This window comes from Antrostomus carolinensis, unplaced genomic scaffold (genome assembly GCF_000700745.2).
Source record: "Antrostomus carolinensis isolate BGI_N321 unplaced genomic scaffold, ASM70074v2 scaffold16562, whole genome shotgun sequence".
In the NCBI taxonomy this organism is placed as follows: Eukaryota; Metazoa; Chordata; class Aves; order Caprimulgiformes; family Caprimulgidae; genus Antrostomus; species Antrostomus carolinensis.
The window spans coordinates 23,271-33,713 of record NW_010301743.1 but is presented as its reverse complement, the minus strand read 5'-3'; the positions used below and the strand labels follow the sequence as shown (position 1 = coordinate 33,713).

The window sequence follows — 10,443 nt, the reverse complement described above, 5'->3', positions numbered from 1 at the left end:
TGAGCCTTAATTCACCTTTATATCCATTTATTGAAATTAACTGAGTGCTGCACAGCTGGAGCCCAGATTATGCTCCAGGTTTATGACTGGTTCTTCTACAACTTTGATACAAGTGTTCAAAATACATTTTAACATATGAGTGTATTTACTTTCTCTCTTGCAAAATACAAATACAAAACCGCCTCCTAATATCACTTCTGTAAGTTTGTAGGTCAGAATTATATTCAGTGTTTTCAGCCTTTCAGGAGAAACAGAGCAAATAAACTCGAACTTTTGTAAAATGTGAAATCACTTATAAAAGCACAGTGAAAAGGTGCGTATCCAACATCAATTATTATAACCACATAGGGCTGAAATACGGCAACAATTTCTCATTTGTACATATTGAGCAGCTGAAAAGTAAAAAAATATATATATACAAGTTTAATAGGGAAACAAACCTGAAACAGTTCTACTGCTTGTGGATAAGACAACTTTCCCTTAAATTTTTTAGTGCATTCCCTCTCATTGACAAAAACTAATGCATTTCATCTTCCTGTCCTAAGGCGAATTGAAAACAATCAAACCTTCCTTCAAATCAGGAACAGTTGTGAACTAGTGAATTAACACGTATTCACCTGAGATCATTCTGAAATATTGGACAAGATCAATAATGATTAACAGCTAAAGGTGCACAACCATTTTGTCACTTTTAAAGAGAAACAGCATTTATACAGAACAGTTTTTGCTACAGGACAGTAAAACTGACTTCTGTAAAGAGAATTACTGAAAACAGTATAGGAGGAGACACTATGAGGATTGTAAGCAGCTTCCTCTTCTACTTTCTTCTATTCAATATTGTCCTGTTTCCACTTTTCTGTAGTAAAAAAAAAAAAAAAAAAAAAAAAAAAAAAAAAAAAGATTAAAAGTATTTCTTCTCTAACTCAGTTTAATTTCATGCTTATATCAGTTTCTCTCAAATCCACTGACTGACTTCAAAGCAGTCCTATGGCAAATATACATTTCATCTAAATCAAACAGTGTAAAGCAAAACCACAAAGCTAAATATAGTCTACATGTGTATTCAGCTCTGATTAATGGGTAGAAGTAACCCTGAGATAAAAACTAAACAGCCAATGCTTCTATCCTCAGGAATTAGTTATTTAATCCTTTCTGGAGTAATTCTGTTGAATACAACTAGTATCCACTAGTGACACGTTCAAACACATCAGCTTGACTATTGGTAACTCCTTAAAAGCATCACAAAAGTACATTCATCCAAGCACTGAAAAAGTCACAACTGCAGTGGTAAACAGAAAATTACCCTTCATAAATTCCATCGAGGAAAGCAAGGTCAAAGCTAAAGGGGCTACCCTGTATTATGTATCAGTCTCAAGAAACAGAGCCAAAGTGATGTTTGGAGGTGGAAAGGGTCTGGGCAAGAGTGAAAAGGAACATTTTATCTACTTTTTTTTGGTCATTCTAGGACATGCATCAGTACTGTATCTGCATGCACCAGGTCACGAAATCTTTTAACATTCGGTTCTCATAATTTGAGGATATATTATGATCTTTAACATGTGGTATATGAGAGGGATAAAGAAATAAATTAAAAATCACAGAAGAAACCCATGCTGCAGCTAAGGATTAAACTCCAATTTCTAGCACCTCATATCAGTATTTTAATCATGAGGCTATCAGGCTGAAATGCATCATTCATATGAAGCCTTAATCATCTGTTCGGTACAGCTGCTTAGTGACTACATCAAGTGAGGGGAATAAAATCAGAGGGGAAAGTTGTGTCCTGCTTACAGAAGTGCTCAGAAATACTGAAAAGCATGAATGTACACATGTATCAAGAGTGTCACACCAGCCATAACTCTGATGAATCTGTGCAAGGAAAATAAAGTAAGACTAAAATTCAAGCCCAGTTTCTGCAGAGGTCAGGTGGTCCGCAGGAAATATGATCTCCAAAGTGAATGGCAATCTATGGCTACCGTTACAGGTGAAAAAACAACCAACCCAATATCACTTTGGCAAAGTGTATGGCAAACAAAGCTATGATTTTATAAAAATCGTTTGTATTTCTAGCACACTGCAGATTAAAACCAAGTATTTGTCTTGGGATGTCTTCACTGTATCAATGCATCAAATGCAATTGCAGGTGAATATTAAAGCAAAAAAAAAGTCCCGTCAACATGGTGTACTCAAAGTAATCGAAACTTGCAGACTGAAGTAACAACAAAAAAAGGAAAACATAGTTTTAAAATATATTTTCATTGTATCTTCAAACACTAACACAACTTGATTTTGTACAGCATCCTACCTATAAGCTGTACCCAAAACACTTAGCAGACTTCAATACGACAATTGCAGAGTTAAGCAGCAGAAGAGGAGAACAATTAAGTGCTGCGGGCAAGGAAGAAAACATAAGCTCTCAGATGGGATTTGAAACAAAGGGGAGAATTAAGATAACTTTGTCTTCTGTTTCAAGTTTAGAAGAAATAAATGTCATAAAGAAGTATCAAAACAATTCTGTTTACCTCAATAGCATCATCCATTTCTGAGATCTCATACAATCATTTCAGCTTGTTTCTGAATTAGGAAACTCTTTCTCTGGAGAGCTGTCATCACTGAGGTCACTGTAGCTGTCGCTGTTAAAAGCAAAACACAGTCTAAAGGATCTAAACCAAATATTATATTTCAAACCCTCCAACCCAGATAATGCATATGACAAACACTTTCCTCAAATGCAACCCATTTCCAGAAAACTAATTTAAGCTTATGCTCAATTTTGATATTTGTAGAATGCCTTCCTCTACAGGAATAGGCTTAAGTTTGGAGTCTTAAGAACTGATAAGAAAAAATATTCCACCATATCAACAGTATGTTCCATTTCTTTTTGCTTGGCTCTTGGACATTCATTCTATAGTTTGCTGGTGCTGTGTGCTTGCAACCATGATAAACAACATGGAGAATAACAGGTATTCAGAGCAAGACTAAAAGGAAGTTTAGTCTTCTCCTTTATGATAAAGAAAATTATTATTTTGACCAAAGACAAAGTTAAGACAACTTAAACTTTATTTACTCAGAATACTTCAATTTATATTTAAATTACAATTCTTGCTCTTACAGTCAGAACATAAATCATTTTCATTGCACCAAGCAATATCCTGACAGTTTTTCCTCAGGTTTTATCCCCTGAAAGAATTAGCTAGTTTTCACAGAACAAACTGCCATGCAAGTGATTGTTTTACAAGTGGCCAGAACAAGTAAACAGTGAAGGACACAAATCACTACAGCGACTGAGAGAAAGTGCCCACTAACCACATTTCAGTCAGCTATGATGTCTATCAGGTCTCCAAGTTTATCTTAACTATAAGCACACAAATTGCAACTCTTCAGAAGAGCCTCCAGCTGCAACCTCCCCCTACTACACTTCACATGTCCAGTCTGTTTTCCAGATGCTTGAATTTCCCAAGATCAGAAGCCAGCAAGGGGAGCTCAGGGAACTGATAAATACATTTGAGCAGCAATAATTCTGGTCAGTTCTGTGACACTTCAGAGAGCAGGATCTGAGATCCCCACCACAGTACAGGGAGAGATCTTAGACCTTGTTTGTGTAGGTACACCAGTGTCAGCCTTGGGTACCAATTCTACTCCAGCCACTGCATTCCTGTCTTACCATATCTGACTCTTACCACATACACTTTCATCCTCCAGCCAACGGGACCTCAATCACATCATACTCCACACCTCTTGGCATGATCTCCCACTGAGACATCAAGCACATACTCAGCCCATGACCCACCTAGACACAGCATCATCAGTTGATCTACAGTGACTGCCTGCTGTTTAATGTTTCAAGGGGAACTATGTAACCCAGCAGCTGGAGATCTTGGATTTAGACTGCAATGTGGAACAGGGAACAAACTGCACTCAGCTGTACTGATGCTCGTTACTGAGCACTGCTCTGTAGCCTGAGTTTCACTCTCTCTTCTTTGAGAGAAAAAAAAATATATATATAAGTAAAACCAGCCATTTTAATAGACTGTGACAGGAGAAGTGGCACCAACAGTCATCTCATTTAATTTCTACCTTTGACTGGTAGGAAAGCCTCCCATACTTACAGCAAACCACTGTACCCAATTGGGGATAAGACAGAGTAGTTATTCTGACTGTTTAAACAATTATTAAAACTTTGCCTACAGCATTCGGCCCTTTCTTCGCATGACACACATGTTGCTGGTGAGGTTCTTAGAACGAGTGTGTCATGTCAGGCTAGTGAGAAATGCTCAATTTGATCTTTTCACCAGCTGGCAAACACAAAATGACACAGTTCAAGTGAGGAAAGTGTTGTTAACAGTATGATCAAGCATGCCAGATGCACACAGACAAACACAACATCATCAACGTTGTACTTACTTCTTTCTGAAAGTACCCACGGAAACATGGAATAAAAATTCAGTATTATTAAAACAGTTTTGCATTTTCACGTCACAGCAAAATAACAAAAAATGTCCACAGAACAGAGTGTAAAGCTGTGATTGGAGAGAACTGCATAATCTCATGATAGCCCTGCTTTAAGCCCAAAGTCTTCAGAGAATTTTTTATTTTTTTTTTTTTAAATCTGCTTTGCTGTCCAGTGGCAGTCACAGCCCAAAAACACAGCTCTGTAAACAACATTTACCATGTTACTCACAGATGCTTAAGTAAAAATGCTCAGGGTCAAATGAGGCAAGCAGAGAACTGCCCAGCTTGATCTCTTGAAGACAGTTAGGTGCTGATCCTCACCCAGCACTCTCATCATAGGTCCTCCCCTACTCAATGACAGAGGATTTAGAGGCCCATAGAAGCAGTCACACAACACTGAATGCTTCAGTCATTTCATTGACTTATGACCCCAACTTCTCAGGTCTGTCCAGTTTGCAGAAGCTGAGGGTCACTCGGCTAGCCACTAGCCCAAAGGCTGAAACACTTATTCGGCTGATGACAGTTTTGTTCCCATTCCCACACTGCCCAATTCAGTACAAGGTTTAACACCACCTTGCAGAGAAGGGCTCTTCTCATCACACTCTAGACTTCTGCAGTAGCACCTCAGGGTGCTGGGTGTAAATCAGTTTAATCTCTAAGGGGAAGGCCACAGTAGCAAGAAAGGTAGGGAAAATACCTAGGTATGAATCAGCCTTTGGTCTTCAGACTCAGGTAACTGTCAGTTTCAGCTGCTTGAATGATATCTCTAAGCACTCTCAGAAGCTGTGGTATCATGTTAACAAGAACAACTTGGGCTTCAAGGAAACCAGAATTTCTTCAAGAATTAAGCTGCCAGCAGACTTGAAAGCAAGCAAGGACTCATCAGTCTTGGCATATCTGCACCTGGGTACTATAGCTTCAAACCAGAGATGATATCCAGTTTGTAAGATTTACTGAGATGTGAACTGTGTTCAACTGATAAGTTATCTGAAGAAAAACTCCAGGTGGTATTAACCACAAATGAGTCATCACCTCTCTTAGGAATAAATGTGTACTTCCTTCCAAATTACACTGAGTGCTACACAGATATTAAACAAAAGGATACACAAAAAAAAGGATATTTTGTGCTCACAGTTGCTAATATTATGTAATCTCACTTAAATGTGGCGGTATGAAATCAAATAAGCCTGGCTTTTCCTTTATGAAATTCTTTTTCACATTGAGGCCTCAACTGAAAAAAATATGCTTATGTTCCCTTCAGCAAGTTTTCTCTCAGTTTGTGTACAAATTAATTAGTAATTATCTTGGGCATGAATCTGACACCCACTTCATCTTGTTTGTAACCAACCCAGTCAGTCACTTCAATCTTCAAGGTGAAGAATTTTGGTCACTTTGATACTTACACATAATCTACCTGTAGTAAATGGAAATACATTCACTATAAAGTGAAATATCAACCAGTATCCAGCCAGCATTTCACTTTGCAGTGAACTGCAACGTATTTTTAAACTGGAACAAGGAAAACATCCTCTGTTGAGAAACTACATTATGGGGTTTTGTTTTGGTTTAAAGTTCACTCATCCTCAGATCTTCATCTTCTCAAGATGTAAGCAGCAAAAAGAGCTTCCTCCTGCATATGTTCCATTATTACCAAATTCATGGCTGTTTCAGATCTCTCTGTTTTACTGAAACAGGTATCATCATACCTCTGCTATGTATCAGTCTAAAGCACAGAAGAAGGCAAGATGAGAAGATCACCTATCGATATGGTACCAAAGGCAGCCAATAGCTGGGGCCACACAGCATAAAGCTGGAATGCATCACGTCAGCAACCAATCTCAGCTGCAAAACCACTAGAAAAAAAGACTCAAGATCAATTTTAAACATGTCTTTCTGAAACAGCCACTCAAAAGCACCAAACTGCCTTCTTTCAACGTTTTTATTAAGAAATATGGGCAACTGCAAAATGGGTACTCCTGAAATGTTCTGTTTGCTTCATTTGGAAAGTCCGTATCAACACTCTTTAAAAATAAAGTATCTGACACAGTTTCAGAGAGGCTTTTTTTCATCCTTTTTTAATGCACAATTGACAAAAAAAGTCCTTTTCTAGAAATGCAAGAAATTTAAACAATTGTTACAGTAATACTATTCCCTGCAAAGGCAGGACCCAAGGTAAGTGCATTTCTTCAATGAAAATTAAAGATAAATTTAATTACATTTAGTACAGTCTGTGGCTGTTTAAAACAAAGAATTGCTATAGCTTTTGAGAACCTAGCAAAAGAAAACTATCAGGGGTTTTTTTCCCCACAAAAATATGATTAAAATTATAATAATTAAAATACTATTAAAATAAATGCATATTTGATTGTGCAATGGTTATAACTGCAGTCACTCACACTTCTCTGTGCATATTATCATTATATTATCATAAAAATGATCATATATCATTTATTATGATCACTGTCATTATATGATCCTATGCTTCCATGAAACATAATTTCATTAAAGAATCTCTCAGCACATAACAGAGTCCCCAGTTCCAACCTGCTAGACATCTGCACTCACATAACTGGACCTAGGATAGCAGTTCTGTTAGGACCCAGCATTACAAAAATCACAACCAAGATGCCATAACGTATGTGGGTGTTATAAAAACTCTCAGTTGAGTCTCGTGCATGGGATTCAATTCATACAGATTTAGATCTCTTCATCTGAGATATTTACCACCAGCTTCTTACAGCTATTGGAGAGAAACTGCTTCCTTCGGTGGCAGTCCTAGTTGCTCACGCTTTCCCTCCTATGAACATTTCTCACTCCTATATTTCCTCTCAACTGCTGGCCTTTTTTGTTTAAATTATTTATCTTCAGCCTGTTACTCTCTTCCTCCAAACAAACACATAATTTCATTATTTTCAGCTCAGGTTTCTAGATTTCCTACATCTTTTTATGTTGTTTCTTTGTTCTGAATAGTGCTTTCTGCTCTTCTTTAAATTACATTATTTGCAAATATCATTAATGTACTGTGGCCTATGCTTGCAGGCCATTAATAAAGATGTTGGTTGAGGGAAAAGAAGAAATAAAGCCTGATGATGCTAAACTTACTGTGGGGGAAAAAATAAAAAATCCAGCAACATGGTTTGTTGTACATCAGCGGTTTTGCAATCAATATGACACTGTTCCCAAAGACAAGCCAGTTTTTATTTCTTTTTCCAAGTGAAATTCTATAAAACTCAGTAAAAGCCAATTATTACATCTGAAGTTCCCCTCTTCCTCCATTAGTTCTCTATTAAAAACTTTTAGTTTCTTTCAAAAAGCAGTGTATTTGTGGGTATTGTACACTTTCTGAGCAACTCCTGCAGTTCTAGTGCTCTCTGTCCTTTAAAAATAAACATGTAAACAGTCTTTCGCCTCAGCTCCTTATGAAATGGTGACACCAGTATTTCTGTGGAAAGATTTGGCAAAGGTCATGATTTAAAAGCATTCACAAGGAACTGAAGTGCATGGCTTTGTCTGATGGTTAGGCACTCATGCCATAAAGCATGAGAGGCTGAAACCACAAAGGTAACTTAGATGCCCAGCTGCCACTTCAGGTAACTAAGTAATAACTCATCACTGAGTTACTCCAATCTTTTGCTCAGTTCTTGACTGTCTCTGTACACACCAAAGCTCCTGGGAACTAAGTTTAGCCCGGGGGATGCATTCCAGTCACAAACTAGGTATGCTCATGCCTATGCGTAAGCATTCTCAGACTGTCTACCAGACCAGTCCTCACAAAAATTTAAGAGGTTTATTCACTTTTCTTTATTTAAGACACTCTCCTGGGACATGTGATGCATCATTAAATTTACTGTTTGCTTTGCTTAGAAGCTAGGGCTTTTGTCCAGGTGTCAGATGTTCTAAAATTATGTCCTAATTATGGGGCTGTTAAATGTTCTGAGGTAATGATTTCCTGTTAAGAATCTCATGCTAAAATATGTATTTCCTTTTGTCTCAGGACTTAATAATTAACTCTCTTTTTAGTGTTTTTAGCAGCCTAGTTTAGGTAATCTGCTCAACTCGCTGGCTTCCACAAACTCTCTTTCAGTTTACATCTTTGCTCTAGTCAACAGCATGACTACAATCCATGTCGGCAGTGCTGGATGAGGTGTGGAGAAAATCCTCTCCTCAGATTTGTTTCACTCTTGTTATGACATGCCTTAGCTTTACTGTTCAATGAAATCACTAGCATTCTGGGGTTTAAAGGTTTAAACTGGAAATCCTTTCCACTCAGCAGGTGGATATTAATATGAGTGGGTGCTGTAACTAGCACTGAAATCCCCTCCTGAACATTCTTCCCTGCCAAATGCTCCTCTTCGAGCCTCAAAATGTTTTTCTATTCCAATGCTCTTTTTCAAGACAGAGGAGTTTGCTTGATTACTGTGTAACCAGGTAAATAGTAAAATTTGTATTTTTTTTATATATAAAGTTCTGGGGTATGAAAGAAGGTAGGTTTAGATTAGATATTAGGAAGAAGTTCTTCTCTGTGAGGGTGGTGAGACACTGGAACAGGTTGCCCAGAGAAGCTGTGGATGCCCCCTCCCTGGAAGTGTTCAAGGCCAGGCTGGATGAGGCTTTGAGCAACCTGGTCTAGTGGAAGGTGTCCCTGCTGCTGGCAGGGGGTTTGGAACTAGATGAACTTTAAGGTCCCTTCCAATCCAAACCATTCTATGATTCTATGGATTTTTGTCTTTGATAAATGTTTAAGTGTTGGATTGGAATTTCTTGTATGAACATGAAGAAAAAGAGTTGAGTTTACGTCTTTATTAATTATATATTAATTAAAATAAACAGAAGTGTGGCACATTCAATAATTGCTGAAATTTAAAGTCAAGGTTAGAAAACATTTGCCGTAATGCTAAGAGATTTAAATTTAAATTAGCAGGACACATGCAGATCACTTGTTAAAAAAAAAAAAGTAATTTTTCTTTATCTCAGAGACACGAATAGGTGTACTTATGGGAGGAAGCAGTAAAAGAAAGGATATTGGACCTGGGAAACAAGATGAACTGTGAGGCAGAGAGTGCCCACCAGAGGAGAAGACTGAACATCATTGTGCTTGAAGACTCCCCTTCTGCCATGCACCACAAAAATTTGACCTTTGTAGCGCGCTGGCACAAATTTTAAAAGGTAGATAGTGTTATGACCACTGATAACAATGACAGGCTAAGGTAATAAGAGTATTTCAATCAAGCTGTAGTTTGCAGATCAGAAAGAAATTCTCTCTGTATGTGTATCATTGCACAGTTGACCAGGATGAGGGAAGATGAAGTGCATTTATGAAAGACAACTGACACAAATAAAGATCAGGGTACCAAAATAGATTGATCTGGTCTAGCTTGGCTGTTTTCCATTGCTACTGAAACTTTAATAAAATTTCTGTTTCTCACTTAAGAAAAGGACCTCATTTTAAGTATAGAAAACCAAACTTTGCTTAAAAACAAACAAACAAACAAAAAAAAAACCACTAAACAAAAAAACAAAACTAGGAAGTTTGGTGCCTTGTTTAGAGGAAAAGCCAGTTAGCCAGGGTTGGATCTGCTCTTTGTTATTATTCAGTCATTCTGTGATTTTTTAAAATTTTTTTTCATTTTTTTATTGTACTCCAAGCTGCCCTCTAACCTCTTTATTATTGTTACTGTAATGAAATTGTAACTGTTTATTAATATCATCCAAATAAACGCAAATGAGTTAACAGTGGCTAAAAACTATCACTATATTCAACAAACCAAAAAAATTGTGTCCAAGGCAACTGGGACAAAGGATTTTAGTTTGGCTGAACCATATAGTTTTGATATAGATCCAAACCTTTCTATAAGTCTAAAGATATCACACCTGCTTTGTTTCAGGCCTGTCTCTGCTAGTTGGTAGTAATTATTTAGCTACTGCAAAATAAAAATTAGTGTTTTCTTTTTTGTTACTACCATCATTCAAATACAACTAGGTGAGAATTTA

General features: G+C 37.3%; 1 protein-coding gene across 1 annotated transcript in view; it reads right to left on the bottom strand.

The window, feature by feature from the left end:
• Positions 1-2,522: 2,522 nt before the first annotated feature.
• Positions 2,523-10,443, bottom strand: part of LOC104521546 (CTP synthase 2-like) — a 15,803-nt gene continuing 7,882 nt past the window's right edge. Inside the window, exon 5 of the mRNA XM_010163585.1 lies at positions 2,523-2,633. Coding sequence (XP_010161887.1) covers positions 2,564-2,633 — 70 coding nt within the window. The 3' untranslated portion in view covers positions 2,523-2,563. The remainder of the gene's footprint in view (positions 2,634-10,443) is intronic.